Source organism: Callospermophilus lateralis, chromosome 11 (genome assembly GCF_048772815.1).
Source record: "Callospermophilus lateralis isolate mCalLat2 chromosome 11, mCalLat2.hap1, whole genome shotgun sequence".
Taxonomy (NCBI): domain Eukaryota; kingdom Metazoa; phylum Chordata; class Mammalia; order Rodentia; family Sciuridae; genus Callospermophilus; species Callospermophilus lateralis.
The window spans coordinates 23,459,493-23,476,304 of NC_135315.1; the positions used below are offsets into that span (position 1 = coordinate 23,459,493).

A 16,812-nucleotide genomic window follows, 5' to 3' on the forward strand; every position below is an offset into this window, starting at 1 on the left:
ACAAATATGTTGTGTCCGCCGAAAACTAAAAAATAAAATTTTAAAATTCTCTCTTTGAAAAAAAAAATTTTAAATATGAAATTGTTGAGGCTTTTTACTCAGTGTTTGTAAAAGCTTAATCTTTCTCAGAGAGTCTTCTATCAAGTGCTTTTATATATAGTAAATATTTTCTATAAATCTATAACAATCCATTGATTAGAAATAGAAATTTAGCCAACATTATTCTCTCTCTTTCTCCCACTGTCCCTCACTTTGGCCCTATTGTTACAAGTTTCTGGGTTTTTTGCCCTTGCATTTATTTTGGACAACTGATTGCTAACTTTGTGGGCTCTGTGTTTTAATCCCTACTCGTTAGCATGTGTGATCTTTGTTATTTTTAACACAAATATATCTAAAAGCATAATTCATTTTACACATACAAAAGGTTGATTTGTTAAATAAATGCAAGTTCGAAAAAGACATAAAATAAAATAAATGGAAGCATTTAATAGTGCCTATTGGATATCTTTTCAGTTAAATCTGGGAACTGTTGGGTTTTATCGAACCCAGTATAGCTCTGCCATGCTGGAAAGTTTATTACCAGGCATTCGGGACCTTTCTCTGCCTCCTGTGGATCGACTTGGATTACAGAATGACCTCTTCTCCTTGGTAAGTGTCTCTCATTTAAGTAATATGATAGATTTTGTTGATTAAAGGATCTTGTTTTTTCCTGGAGTGTCTAAAGCATAATTAGAAGAGTATGGTTCTTCTGAATGTGAACACCTTTGGGAAAGGAGCAAATGACTGTTAGTAATTAAATGACAAGATTGGATCTATATAATTTACCAGAAGCAAATACCATTTCACTACTCCTAAGCCAGTTTTTTTTTAATCATTTTTAGTCAAACCATTCTTTATAAGACAAAAAGTTCTCTTTTAAATAGAAATAGATATAAGCCTTTAAGAAATTTCCCTACTTTTTTTTTTTTTTTTTTTTTTTAATAATTCAATGATTTGGGTGGAGGGCAGAGGTACTGTGAATTAAAACCAGGGGCACTTAACCATTGATCCACATCCCCAGTCCTTTTATTTATTTATTTTTTTATTTTGAGACTGAAGTCTTGCTAAGTTGCTTAGGGTCTCAATAAACTGCTAAAAGGCTAGTTTTGAATTTATGATCTTTCTGCCTCAGCCTTCCCAGTCACTGGGATTACAGGCGTGCGTGCCTGCATTCACGCACCACTACATCTGGCAGTAATTTAGAATGATTTTATGTTTTTTCTAAAGTAGTTTGCAAGAAAAGCTAGAACTTTTGTAGTTTTGTCATTATTCAAATTATAGTGTGTATTAATTTAGAAATATATTTATATTTGGTTTTATTCCAGAAAGGACTTAAAGCAGCAGCTAGTAATATTATTTTTGTGACTCCAACATAGGTTTTGTAATTTCTGGATGTCTTTGACTATGATAAAATTGTTACGTTCCTCCTAGTGTTCCTTTAAATTGAACTTGAAATTTTCCCTGCCCTCTGCAATCACTGGTTTTAGATTCCTCCTTTGTATAAACATAGATTAGCAATGATGCTCAAAACTTTACATCTACTAATCTCTTTGCCAAAAGAGACCTGTCCCAGGAGAGTGGGTCATTTGTGCAGTTGGCTGCTGTAACAGAAGTTCTTTTTCCCAACTCCATTAGTTAGTGCTGAAAGAACTCTCAATTTGTAGTGCCTTCCAGTTTGTGCTCTTTTGGAAACGAGTAAAGGAGAGGCTTAAGTTGACACAGTTTTTAAGGTCCAGCTTTGAAAGAGCCTCTGTCAAGAATTAAAACCCCAACTATTTTTGTAGTTTTTAAAGTAGTTCTTTTATAAATAGTGAAGAAGTAAGGGATATTTTCATAATAGGAATTTTATTTCAATGGTGTTCTTCTGAACTTATTTAGTCTCATTTCCTCAAACCAAAAAAATTATTAGCTGTAGATTATGCTGAAAATACATGCTTATTTTTTGTTTTGTTTTTTGAAGACTAGGTTAATTTATGTTTTTTCCTATCCCAGGCTCGAGCTGGAATCATTAGCACTGTAGAGGTTCTAAAAGTCATGGAGGCTTTTGTGAATGAGCCCAATTATACTGTATGGAGCGACCTGAGCTGTAACCTGGGGATTCTCTCAACTCTCTTGTCCCACACAGACTTCTATGAGGAAATCCAGGAGTTTGTGAAAGATGTCTTTTCACCTATAGGGGAGAGACTGGGCTGGGACCCCAAACCTGGAGAAGGTAATGGATGTACTTAATGGGGAAAAAAAATCAGTCAGAAACTGGTACTTTTTTATTCACCTGTAGTTAACAACTTAATTAAAATCATCTTTATATTTATAAGATGTTACTATATATTCAACTGCCAGAAATTAAAACTCAAGTCATCCAAGTCTGCTGGTGAAGTTAATGTGTCATCACCATCAGTGCAGTAGTACTTACATATATATTTATTGCTACATGTGATTTATACAGTATTGAAAATAAAGTGTTCCTGGGCTGGGATGTGGCTCAAGCGGTAGCACGCTCGCCTGGCATGCGTGTGGCCCGGGTTCGATCCTCAGCACCACATACAAACAAGTGTGTCCGCCGAAAACTAAAAAATAAATATTAAAAACAAATTTTAAAAAAAAAGAAAGAAAATAAAGTGTTCCAAAGTCACATTTATAGTGAAGAAAAGTTAATGGGAATTTTGAGTTATTTTTCTTATTTATATTACCATACTACTAGGCACCTTATATACAACTTATAACTCGAGGTTACAGCTAAGAGACACAGGGGCCAGCTTTCTTTTTTTTTTTTTTTTTTTTTTTTTTTTTAAGAGAGAGTGAGAGAGAGAGAGAGAATTTTAATATTTATTTTTTAGTATTCGGCGGACACAACATCTCTGTTTGTATGTGGTGCTGAGGATCGAACCCGGGCCGCACGCATGGCAGGCGAGCGCGCTACCGCTTGAGTCACATCTCCAGCCCCAGCTTTCTTAATTAAAGAAGTTAATTGCTTTTTTACACATGTTCTCCTCCATCATTATTTCTGTAATCACATATTTACTCTTTTTGCTATCATTTAAATGTTGAGAATGGTGATTTGAAGACTCCAAATATAATTATTTTTTTTACCATCTTCTAATAGTTAAAGGTGGTACTTTCTCTTAATTTTAATTTGAGAGTCTTTTGAAATAAGAACAGTAGTAACAGTATTAAGCACTCTTTGTCTTTCATTGGTTCAACAAATATTTATGCAACTTATATGTCAAGTATTATTCTAGAAGCTGCTGATACAGCAGAAAGCAAAACATTGCCCTGTATGGTTTATATTCTAGTGGGAGACAACAGCAAACAATTAAATATATACTGTTCTGGGTTGATAACAAGTATCATGAAGAAAAACAAAGCCAGGTAAGGCAAATAAGGAGTACTAGACCACTATTTTATAGAGAGCAGTTGGGGAAATCACTAATAAGGTAATCTTTGAATCTAAGTAGAGATACCAAAGAGAGAAGTATAAGTATATCTAGGGGGGAAATGGTCCAGACAGAGGGACTGACAAATGCCTAAGGTGGGAACATGGAATAACAAGAAGGCTAGTAAGGTCAGAACAGAGTAAATGAGAGAGGGAGGAACATGGGAAGCGTACTAGATCTTATAGGACTTGTGGACCCGTGGTAAGAAGTTTTTGACTTTCATATTTTGTGACTTGAGGTGATAATTTAGAGTTTTGGGTAGACGAACATGATTTGATGTACTTGAGTATGCGAAGAATAGGCTGAAGACAGATATAGCTTGGTGGTAGAACACTCGCCTAGCATGCTCTGAACTCAACTTCCAGCACTGCAGGAAAAAACAAAACAAAAAAAGAAAAATAGGCTATCTGATTAATCCATTTGAGGTGCTGGCTACAACTCCTAAGTAGTTAGTAAGTTCTGTGTGAAGTTTGAAGGTAGAACAAACTATTTTTTTTAAAGAACTTCCTTAAAGAATTTTGCTAAAAAGAATGTGTGGTTGAGAGAGGAGTCATCAAATTAAAACTGCCATAGAAGCATCTTTGGGGACAAAAGGGAATCAACAGGAGTTTGGTTTGAGGCATATTAAATTGAGGTCATGTTAGACATCTGAACATAGAATTCCTCAAAATCCAGATGAATGGATAATAATGTGGTTTATATATACAATGGAATATTACTCAGCCATAAAGAAGAATGTTTTTATGACATTCATCAGTATGATGGATCTGGAGACTATATGCTAAGTGAAATAAGCCAATCCCAGAAGATCAAAGGATGAATGTTATGGTTGCTATTGGTAAGGGGAAGAATAGAAGTTCGATGGATTATACAAAGGGGAAAGAAGGGAAGGGAGGGGAGATAGGAATAGGAAAAGCAATAGAATGAATCTGACATAACTTTCCTATGTATACACATGGATATACCACGGTGAATCTCAACATTGTATATACTCCACCAGACTGGGATCCTGATTAGAATAAGGTATATGTCATGTATAAATATGTCAAAATTGGGCTAGGGATGTGGCTCAAGCAGTAGCACACTCTCCTGGCATGCACGGGGCGCTGAGTTCTATCCTCAGCACCAAATAAAAATAAAAAAATAAAGATGTTGTGTCCACCAAAAACTAAAAAATAAATATTAAAAAATTCTCTCTCTCTTTAAAAAATTTTGTCAAAATTAATTCTACTGCCATATATAACTAAAACCAAAAAATTTTAAAAATTATATAGGGGGGAATGGCTTTAGTTTTCTCTCAGATGAAAGAATCAAAAAGCAAAATAATAAAACATCACCTTCCACCACATAGCAAGTCAGTACCAGAGCCAGAGTTATAAATTGTTTTTTGTTTTGTTTTGGATCTCTTGGTAAGTTTTCTTAAACTTGCTTTTTATTGAATTATGATTTAAATATTGCAAAAATGTGTAATGTCAGTGTTCTGTCTAGCTCAATGATACCTTCTGCCCCCATTTCTTTGTCAGTACAGGGCTTCAGCATATGCTAGGCAAATGTTCTACCACTGAGCTGTATGACTTTTGACAAATGCATACATTTCTATTCTTTAAAAGTAGCCTCAGGCCCCTTCTAAACCAGTCCCTGCTACTTGATCACCCTATCCAGGCAAACACTATTTTAACTACTTTCACTGTGGATTAATGTTGTCTATCATACAAGTAGAATCTCATACACATATACATATTTCTTCCCCCTCCAAGTACGGGGGATGGAACCCAACAGTGCTCTACCACTGAGCTATATCCCCAGCCTATTTATTTATTTATAGATAGGGTCTTGCTAAATTATCAGAATTGGCCTGGAGCTTTCCATCTTCCTTCCTCAGCCTCCCAAATGGCTGAGATTACAGAAGTACACCAATATATCCTGTGTGAAATTGTGTTATATTTTGCTTTTCTTATTCGGCATGTTTTTGAGAAACATATAGGTTGTTCATTCCTTTTACTGCTGGGTAGTAAGAATATACTGCATTTTCCATTGTACATCTATCAGATTTGTGTGCTAATTTTGACTTTTTTGTGTTGGTCATGGTGACATATACATGTTTCCAGACCACTTAGTGACACCCTACCTCAAAATAAAAAGGACTGGGGATGTAGCTCAGTTGTAGAGTATTTGCCTAGTAAGTGCAAAGCCTTAGGTTTAATCCTCAGTATCTCAAAAGAAAAAAAAAACAAAAAACAGTTCAGTGCTTTTTAGTATGCTCATAATAAGCTTATACTACCATCACCATTAACCAATTTCTTCACCCCAAATGAAGCCCCATGCCCAGTGGCAGTTAATCCCTATTCCCTGAGAACCACTAATCCTTCTCTCTCATAAAGTTGCCTATTTTTGACATTTCATATAAGTAGAATCTCATAGTATATGGCCTTGTGTACCTGGCTTCTTTCATTTAGCATTTGCCCAGGTGGTAGCTTAAATGTCAGTATCTCATTTCTTTTTTTGGCGCTGGGGTGGGGTGTTTACTGGGAATTGAACTCGGGGCACCCGACCTCTAAGGCACATACCCAGCCCTAATTTTTTTTTTTGGTGGTGCTGGGAATTGAACCCCAGCAATTACTCTACTAACTGAGCTATATCCCCAGCCCTTTATTCCTTTTTATGGTAGAATAATATCTCATTGTGGGGATGTAGCACATTTTATCAGTTGGTAAACATTTGGATTGGTTTCACTTTTTGGCTATTATGAATTCTGCTGTGAATATTTATGTACAAGTTTTTATATAGACATATACTTTCATTTCTCTTGGGTAAATACCTAAGAGTAGAATTGCAAGGTCACATGATAACTCTATGTTGAACCTACAGAGGAACTGCCAAACTGTCTTTCTAAATGGCCACACCATTGTGCATTTCCACCAGCAGTGTTTTAGGGCTCTAATTTCTCCACATCCTTGTCAACACTTTTGTTTATATTCTGTCTTTTCGATTGTAGCCATCATAGTGTGAAGTAGTATCTCATTGTGGTTTGTATTTGCATTTCCTAATGATCAGTGGTGATACTCTTTTTACGTCCTTAATGACTGTTTGTGTATCTTTGGAAGAATTCATCAACCAGCCTTCATTTAAAAATATAATTTCAGGGCTGGGGTTGTGGCTCAGTGGTAGAGCACTTGCCTAGCATGTGTGACGCACTAGGTTCGATTCTCAGGACCACATAAAAATAAATAAATGAATAAAGGTCCATCAATAACAAAAATATTTTTTTAAATATGATTTCAGTTTGTCATACACAGGGTATACTAGTTCCACATACTATCTTTTTCTGAATCTTGTGTCAGAGCTTTGTGATATAATAAGCCTATTCTTTCCACACAGCCCTTAGCAGTATAATTAACTAGACTGAGTAACATTTAGTAAATCCAGATAATTGGCATTTGTGAATAGAGATGGTCAGCAAGTTTGCTGTTCAGCATTTTCCCTCTTACGATTTATTAAATTTAAATCAAGTGTTCTCTTTCGTATTAGGGGAATTGTGTTTGTTTAAGACCACAGACTTACAGTAATATAATTATAAAGTATTCAGGTGCTAAATTAATAAAAACAGTCCTTTTAAATAGTCCTATGTCTTTTTTACTTTTCAATCAGGTCATCTAGATGCACTCCTGAGGGGCTTGGTTCTGGGCAAACTAGGAAAAGCAGGACACAAGGCAACGTTAGATGAAGCCCGTCGTCGGTTTAAGGACCATGTGGAAGGAAAACAGATTCTCTCTGCTGACCTGAGGAGTCCTGTAAGTTTCCACAATAAATTTCTTTGATTTCTAGTTACCTACATTACTCTATGAAACATGAAACTTCTTTAATACTAACCAAAACTGACCTAAGGAATGACCCACAAGCCATGTCTAACTCTCATTTTAACATATCCCATTTGGGTGGTTTGTAGCCAGCTTCTCATTTAAATTTCTCTGCCACATGGTGCTTCTGAAAGGTGATTCCCCTGTGCACATTCCCCAGAGAGAGTTGGTGTGCTGTGCTATTACGACATGCCATTTGTCTCTATGGTTGTTCATGGGGTTTTTACATCCTTACCCTGATTTATATGTACCTCCATACTTCTTGCAACGTTTTTACTTGCTTTCTGTATTTTTGTAATGTTAAAATACCTTGAAACAGGGTAGATGTACTCAGATAACTTCCTTTATTGTCTTGTAGGTCTATCTGACCGTTTTGAAGCATGGTGATGGTACTACCTTAGACATTATGCTAAAGGTGAGTGATTTGGAAAAGGCTCCTGAACTTGGATGGACACAGAGAACAGCTTTAAATGGTTAAAAGAACAAAATGCCCTGGCAAAAATATATGTTTCTTGCAGACATGCAAATATTAAGAAATAAATAAATAAAGGCCCCATCAACAACTAAAAAAAAAAAAGAAAGAAAGAAAGAAGCTATGGGAACTAGATGTGGTATTGCAGGGCTGTAGTCCCAGCTACTTGGAAGACGAAGATAGGAAGATTGAAGGTTCATGGCCATCCTGGGGAACTTCAAATGCAAGGCCCTGGCTCAAAAAATGGGGTTGTTGCTCAGTGGTAGAGTGCTTTCAGCCTGACATATGTGAGGCACTGAAAGATTCATCCACAATTAAAAAGATACTTATTTTTTTAAAAATTACCACTTTACCCATGTTGTTTATCCATGGGTTTCCTTTTTAATAATATAAAAGTTATATTTTGGATTTACTTTTCAATTAGACATCAAGGTCCCTTCTCAGTCTGAATATTCTATGAACCTGTGGATTATAAATCATGTGAATGAAATACATATGAAATGGGATACTTTGTGGGTTTTTTTTGTCTATTCCATAAGTGTATGAAAAAAAAAAAAAACAACAGTTCTGAAAGTTTTATGGCAGAAGCCATAAATTACCATCTTCATGTTATGGTATATTTTTAAGAATTGTTATACAAGTATATGTATTTACGAGAAGTTGCATTTATTAGCATAAGGGAGTGTACAGTATCAATATAGGAAGAGTTCTAATGAAGGCAGAATCAGAATTTTTTTAAAAAAACATTTATTTTTTAGTTGTAGGTTGACACAATACCTTTATTTCATTTTATTAATGTGGTGCTGAGGATTGAACCCGGTGCTTCATGCATGCTAGGCGAAAGATCTACCTCTGAGCCACAACCCCAGCCTCAAATCAGAATTCTTGAAGAAACCATTTAGTGGGGCTGGAGATATAACTCATTGGTAGAGTATTGCCTAGCAAGTGTGACACCTGTAGTTCAACCCCTTACACTGCAAAAACAAACATACAAACAAATAGACAAGCAAACAGTTTGATGGCAAGTGATTATTTTCTGTTGGTAATTTAGGAATAGCGTTAAAACAAATGCTTGAATGCCTCTTAATATGTGGTACTAGAGTGCCACCTGGTGGACTAATATATCAGGGTTATCTTCTGGGAAGAGATGCTTCCTGAAAGCTTGAGTTCTGTCCTTGAATATTGCAGCTGAAAGGACCTTACAAATCATCAGTTTGTCCCCCTCACTTTACTGGTGAGTGAAGTGAAACCCAGAGAGGCTTAGGACTTACTTTAACCTAGGCAAATGCTCTGCCCTGAGCTACATCCCCAGCCTCTGCAGTTTTAATTTTTAAAAATATGATGTTTTGTTTCTAATTATGAAAAAAAAGATTTTCTGTATTCACTACAGAAGATTTAGAGACTAGGAAAGAATAAAGAAGAAAATAAAACTTACCTGTAATTATTTTTTAAAAGTGGATTACAAAATAGCATGTATAATATAATCTCATTCCAGGTTTGGCAGTGTGTATATAGTAGTAATTTTACTTTTTCTTTATGCATCTCTGTCTTATTAATATTCCACATTCAGTGTATGCTGCTTTTACAGTTAAGAAATGTGAAGAGGGCCAGGTGTAGTGGCAATTTATAATCCTAGTGGCTTGGGAGGCTAGGTAGAAGAATTAGAGTTCAAAGCCAAATCCAGCAATTTAGCGAGGCTCTAAGCAACTTGGTGAGACCCAGTCTCAAAATAAAATATAAACAAAGGACTGGGGATGTGACTCAGTGGTTAAATATCCCTGGGTTCAATCCCCGGTACCAAAAAAAAAGAAACATGAAGAGGGCTAGTGGTATAGCTCAGTGGTAGAGTGCTTGCCTGGTATGTGCAAGGCCTTGAGTTTAATCCCCAGCACTCCAGAAAAGAAAGAAATGTAAAGGTACATGATGCCACTGATCAGAGACCATCATTAATTAGTATTAGCATTTTGGTGTGTTTTCAAGTTTTTACCCTTCACATTACCTTTTTTTATATATATAGGATTATTTGCTTTGTCTCTCTCTTTTTTTTTTTTTTTTTTCATTTCAATATCAAGAACATGCTTATGGGGGCTGGGGCTGGGGCTTAATAGTAGAGCGCTCGTCTTGCATGTGTGAGACCCTGGGTTCGAGTCTCGGCACCACATAAAGATAAAGATAATAAAGATATCGTGTCCATCTACAACTAAAAAAAGAAAAGAACATGCTTATGTCATGAAATATTCCTAAAATGTAACCTTCTATAGTGCATCTTTTGAGCCAGGCATAGTGGCATATCCCTGTAATTCTAGTAACTCAGGAGTCTGAAGCAGGAGGACTATAAGTTCGAGGCCAGGCAGGGCAACTTAGCTAGACCCTGTCTCAAAATGTAAAGAATTTTTAAAAGGGTGGCGCATGCCTGTAATCCCAGCTGCTCAGGAGGCAGAGGCAGGAGGATCGCAAGTTCAAAGCCAGCCTCAGCAATTTAGTGAGGTGCTAAGCAACTCAGTGAGACTCTAATAAATTCAGAAATTGGGCTGGGGATGTGGCTCAGTGGTTGAGTGCCCTTGAGTTTAATCCCTGGTACCCCCCAAAAAAGGACTGGGGATGTAGTTCAGTGATAAAGTACCCCCAGTGTTCAGTTCCCAGTACGCCCCCCCCCCCAAAAGCATCTTTTTAAAAATGAATAAGTAATTAGGATAGCTGTTGGGTATTTAGATTATTTTCGTTTTCACTATTATAAATTAAATTGATGATCTTTAATGGTATAAGATTACCAATGATTAGTTTTGTTCATAAAACATAGACCATTAACCAGATATCAGTGCTATAAAGTATTTGGCCACGATAGATGTACTCTTTATATGTTGATGTTAAACTGCTTAGAACTGATGACAGGCTACTATTATTTATCTACTGAGCACTTATATTTCATGACTGACTGACTGTAATTGCAAGGGACAAATTTAGTGCCCAACCATCTTGACAAGTATTTTTTTTCTTAATATTTTTTTTTTTAGTTGTAGATGGACACAATATCTTTTATTAATCTATTTATTTATTGCTGAGGATTGAACCCAGTGCCTCACGCATGTAAGGCAAGCGCTTAACCACTGAGCCACAAGCCCAGCCCACGACAAGTATTCTTTTTAATGTAATACCTTGACAGTCCTACCCAGTGTTTTACCTTATTGAAGGAGAAGCTTACATATGCATATGGAGAATTTCCTGGGAAGAGCTAACTGTCTCTGTTTTTATTTTTTCCCTATAGCTTCACAAACAAGCAGATATGCAAGAAGAGAAAAACCGAATTGAAAGGGTCCTTGGGGCTACTCTTTTGCCTGAACTGATTCAAAAAGTCCTTACATTTGCACTTTCAGTAAGTTACAAGGAAAACTGCTTTCAGAGGGAGTTGTTACTCACTCATCTGTGGCAAGTGTCTTTGATTCAGTATCCTCTTGATAGATTAAGGCGTCCTCTTCTTGGAAAACTGGTATAAACTTTTTTAACTGACTTATTTTATCTCCCACTAATAATGAGACTCAAAATCAGAGTATTTGGGAGAGGAAACAAATGCTTTCTCTACAAGCTTCTGGTGCCATTTATTCCTAAAAACAAAGAATACATGTCTTTGATGTGGTTACTTAGGTATTTCAACAGTATGTTGCACTTTCCGGAACCAGAAGATATTGTGGAAATGCTAGACTTTTAATCTTTTTCTCTTCTTAGGAAGAGGTACGTCCACAGGACACTGTATCAGTAATTGGTGGAGTAGCTGGAGGCAGCAAGCATGGGAGGAAAGCTGCATGGAAATTCATAAAGGACAACTGGGAAGAACTTTATAATCGATACCAGGGAGGGTTCTTAATATCCAGACTAATAAAGGTGTGTGAATTTTTTTATTTGAGTAGGTTGATAATCATGGATGTTATTGAGCAATATACATGATTCAATAGACCCAAAGGTTCTTTCTTTTTAAGAGATTCCTCAAATAATTATTAGATTTGTTTAAGGGCTTCTGCATCCCTCTCCTTTACCTTCTATAACAAACTAAAGTTTTGAAGATAACAAAATAATTCATTTTTTAGGGTAAATGAAAGTTTGTTCCTAGCCTTTTTTGATTTCACTTACTATTTAAAAACCTTGTTTTTCAGCTATCAGTAGAGGGATTTGCAATTGATAAAATGGCTGGAGAGGTTAAGGTAAGGAGAAAGTACTGTTTACTTTTTTATCTTTCAATCTAAAATATAAAAACACTAAACTTTGTTTTAATGTAGAGGTATTGGGATAAAGTATTTCCCCCCCTCGCTTTTTTTTCTTAGAGAAAGACTGGTTAGATTGTATCTTCTCATGTCTAAAAAATTTATAGTTGGGTTAATCTTTGAAGATGTTGAATTGTGGTTGAAAGAGTATGAAATCAAGTCACTTGACCTGTGTCAATTTGTGCTCTGTCCCATATTAGCTTTGTCCTTTTTAAAAATATTTATTTTCTAGGTGTAGATGGACACAACACAATGTCTTTATTTTTATGTGGTGCTGAGGATCAAGCCCAGGTCCCACCCATGTTAGGCAAGCGCTCTACCGCTGAGCCACAATCCCAGCCCCTTAGCTTTGTCTTTGAGGATGTTTTTTAATCCCTGTGAGCCTGTATCTTCATCTATAAAATAAGGTGATGATGAGATTGTTAGATTAGGTAACATGACTTCTATAGGTCTATTGTGTGCATAGTGAGACTAGATGGTTATGTGTGGTCTCTCCTTTTAGCCCTTAATAAAGATTGATAATCAGCTTAGTATGGACCTTGGACCTAATAAAATTCAGCATTTGGGAGACAAATTTGCTTTGATTAGAAAAATCTTAACTTTAAGCTTCCCATTGCATTTAACTGCTAAATATTTTTATAAATAAGTATAGTGATTGTCAGGTGTGAATTTGGAAATTCTGAGTTATAACAGTTTTTCTTAATTTTTTAAAAATCTAAGTTGTAGATGGACATAATACCTTTGTTTTATTTGTTTATTTTTATGTGTTGCTGTGGATCAAACCTAGTGCCTCACACGTGCCAGGCAAGCACTCTACTGCTGAGCCACAACCCCAGCCCCTGAGTGTGTGTGAACCATTGTTAGGAATAGGTTTTAAGAATTTAAATCTTGAGAAAATAGTGAAAGATTTGGCTTCTACTGTCATCTAGTGTACATTATATATTGTATTATATAAACAATTATTGTAATGTTAATAGGTTCTGTGCAGGAGAATTAAGTAATGGGTTTTGTGGCAGAGTAGTGGAGGCTGATAAGGTAGGTAGGAGCTAGCTCATACATGTGGCCTTGTGGATCATATTAAGAATTTTCTAGACTGGAAAACCCTCAAATGGTTTATAAACATGATCTGATTTGTGTTGTAAAAATTTCAGTCTGTGTAGTGTGGAAAATTATTTAGAATGAGGAGGAAATTGGGGTGCTAATTCTCCAAGCAAGAGTGGCACAGCACGGTCTGAGGTTGTAGCTCAGTGGTAGAGCGCTTGCCTAGCACTTATGAGACACTGAGTTTGATCCTCAGCACCATATAAAAATAAAAATAAGTAAAATAAAGGCATTGTGTCCATCTACATCTAAAAGATAAAAATGAAAAATAAGAATGGCACAGCAGTAAGAATGGAGGAATTGAAAAGAGATTCAGGGGTTGATTTTTGTTAATCTTTAGTTTTAACAATATTTACCAAGTGGTTTCTCTGTATTGTGAACATGTCTGGGAGGAAAGTCAAAGATAATTCCCAGGTTTCTGATATATAAATGTTGGTGCTATTTGTTGGAGATGGAACTGGAAGACTTGTATCCAACTTTAACTTAGTCACTGAGAAACCAGCCATGATTAGAAGCCTTAAAGCAAGAGCCATTGTTATCCTTGTAAATTGATTTCTAAAAGATTAGAATTAATCTTATGAAATAGTCATTTTTCTCTTCTACACCTATGAATACTAGCTTAAAGGAAAGACCCCTATCATTTTGCAGGTTGGTATTAAAGAGCTGCTTTATTTTCATTGAAATTAAGTGTACTTCATTTAAAAATGGTTTGACTTTTAAGATTTTTGTGGGGAGGAGGGGTTACCAGGGATTGAACTCAGGGGCACTCCACCACTGAGCCACATCCCCAGCTCTATTTGATATTTTATTTAGAAACAGGGTCTCACTAGTTGCACCTTGCTTTTGCTGAGGCTGGCTTTGTCACGATCCTCCTGACTCAGCCTCTCACTGCTGGGATTACAGGCAAGCGCCAGCCTATTTAAGCATTTTGATAAATTACAACAAACAGAAATAGTTTTATTTAGCTGGGTATGACGGCGCACACCTGGAATCTCTACTACTCGAGGCAAGAGGATTGCAAATTCAAAGCCAGCCTTGGCGATTTAGCAAAACGCTGTCTCGAAATAAAAAGGGCTGGGGATGTAGCTCAATAGTAGACCACCCCGTGATCGGTCCCCAGTACCAGCAGAAAAAATTGTTTATTCTATGAAAAATATGAGACTATGAAGTATTATAGTATAAAACAGCAATTTAAAATCCTTAATTTTATCATTCCTTACAAATTGATCTTTATTTGCGACAGTCAGAATGTGTCAGAACGTGTTGAGTTCATGAGTCCTGTGTGCCAGGTATTTTGCCAAATGTTTCAGTTGTCTCTTAAGTTTTGGAGTGCATATTTTTTCACAGATGAGAAAAGTGAGACTTAGAGTAGTTAATTTACTTAAAGTGACAGGCTGGTATTTTGACCAAGCCTAGATTTGAGTGCTACATCTAAATCCAAAGCCTAGATTAACCACTAAACAATTACCCTAAGAGAAAGGCAGTAGGTTCTGTCTCTCTTGATTAGGTTTTGTACTTTCGATATTTGGGGGAAAATTCTTATATGCAGACCCAAGTATTTATTTGTCTTAGCCTGAGGGTAGCAGCAGTTAATTCTAATGACTGTGGCTAATGAATCCTTTATGTAGGCCAGTGGGTACTTTTTCATAGCTTTGATATTAACTTGCTTTTGCTAGCAATGATTCTACACTATGGATTTTCTTACACCAGGCTTTCTTCGAGAGTCACCCAGCTCCTTCAGCTGAGCGTACCATCCAGCAGTGTTGTGAAAATATCCTGCTGAATGCTGCTTGGCTAAAGCGAGATGCTGAGAGCATCCACCAGTACCTCCTTCAGAGAAAAGCCTCCCCACCTGCAGTGTGAACCCTGGACAGCCACTGCTGCGGCTCTTCTGCTGCTTTGCTGCCAGGATAAGGTGGAGCTATCGAACAGCTGATTCATATGCCAAGAATTTGGAGTCTTCTTTCAAACCAGTGGGGGTTGGACAATGAATGTAGTTAACTGGTTCCTGCTCACACTCCAGAATTAAATTCTATTGAAAAAGGAAAATCAGCAATTCAGCAAAAAAAATAAATAAATAAAAATGTAAATATGATAGTAATAAAGTAGAGCATAATGAAACTGTGAAACTTCCTGAAGCCTTGTCAGTGGTTAAAAGTATTTAACACTCTTGTTAATGACAGATGTTCTGTTTTTATAACCTACCAAAAGGAAACTAGAGGCTTCTAGGGAAGAGAATTTTTGTGCAGTGGGTTCTGCAAGCAGCCTACAAGCCCAGGATAGTGTTGTCCATTGCTGGGAATGGCTAAACATGAAAGGCTAATGGTTGGTATAACATAGTCCAAGTCTGTGCATATTTAAAAAAAAAAAAAAAATTTTTTTTTTCTTTGTCATGGGGACTGACCAGGAAGATAACTTTTCCTGCATAACTCAATCTGAACCAAGGATTGTAGTTTTCCTCCTTGCCTCCCTTCTGTGTGACCCCTTGGCCAAAAAAGGAGAAAGAAAAAAAAAAAAAAAAGTAAAAACAAAAAATCCTCTACCCTCTCTGGGTTTTTCCTCCCGTAGTTCTACTCCAGCCCCCAACCTGACCCCGATGTCCTTCTTAGAGAGAAAGAAATATTAAGAAAACATCTTTCATAGCCACATTAAATAAGAGAAACTGATATACATTATTTTTCTTCCTTTTTTAAGATGACTTTTAAGAACCCCAAAATGCATATAGGTGAGACAATAGTAATAAAATGATTTTTAGCCAGTCCTTCCTGAAGGAGTTATTCTGCTAAAAATGGTCTTAGTTGTCTAACATGCCAACTATTGAACCTCTTCATAACAGTATCAAGTCAACTCTGGCTTCTTCTGGTTCATTTTTTGCGTGCAAAAAGCCAGTGGTAACTGCTACGGGGCCTATATAATAGTGGTAACTGGTTTCAAAAACAATGACTATAAGCCTATGTGTGCCACTCTGCTTCAACAGTGTATCCTACTAACAAGCCTCACCTACCTAATCCAATAAGTTTTAACTCTAAATTTCATTCCCTTCCCTTCCTCTTTACCTACTTTTTTCTTTTTTCCTTTTCTTTTTATTTTTCTTAAAAAAATTTTTTTGTGTTAACAGAAATTCATATTTGGTGTGGCTTAACTGTATTTCAGAAGGTCATCAGATTGTGAGACTGCTTCCTTGAAACATTTTTGTGCTATTGTTTTAAAAAAATAATAATTAAAAAACGGTTGGCGTTAATAAAAATGTCAATGTGAAATTGATGTCCTGGTTTCTTTTATTCTCTTTGTTTAGAAAGTGAAAATTTTACTGTTTCAGTAGGATTGTAGGAAGTTTTAGTATCATAGGATTTTTTGAGTTTAAGAAAATCTAGTTCCTGCTGGGTGCAGTGGTGCATGCCTGTAATCCCAGCAATTTGGGCAGAAGGATCACAAATTCAAAGTTAGCCTGGGCAAATTAGTAAGAGATCCTGTCTCAAAATAAAAAAGGTTGGGTATGTAGCTTAGTGGTAGAGCACCCCACTCCTGGGTTCAGTCTTCAGTACTGCCAAAAAAAACCCATCTAGTTCCTGAATTCCTAATGAATAGAACCTAAACAGAAAAATCCTAATATTGATTCTAAATTAGTTCTAGATTCTCAAAAAATCTCTCAG

At 36.3% G+C, this 16,812-nt stretch overlaps 1 protein-coding gene across 1 annotated transcript in view; it reads left to right on the top strand.

The window, feature by feature from the left end:
* Npepps (aminopeptidase puromycin sensitive) overlaps positions 1–16,419 on the top strand; it is a 91,151-nt gene extending 74,732 nt beyond the window's left edge. Inside the window, exons 16-23 of the mRNA XM_076869396.2 lie at positions 514–648; positions 2,032–2,251; positions 7,122–7,264; positions 7,689–7,745; positions 11,068–11,175; positions 11,526–11,681; positions 11,951–11,998; positions 14,870–16,419. Coding sequence (XP_076725511.1) covers positions 514–648; positions 2,032–2,251; positions 7,122–7,264; positions 7,689–7,745; positions 11,068–11,175; positions 11,526–11,681; positions 11,951–11,998; positions 14,870–15,022 — 1,020 coding nt within the window. The 3' untranslated portion in view covers positions 15,023–16,419. The remainder of the gene's footprint in view (positions 1–513; positions 649–2,031; positions 2,252–7,121; positions 7,265–7,688; positions 7,746–11,067; positions 11,176–11,525; positions 11,682–11,950; positions 11,999–14,869) is intronic.
* The last annotated feature ends 393 nt before the right edge of the window (positions 16,420–16,812 follow it).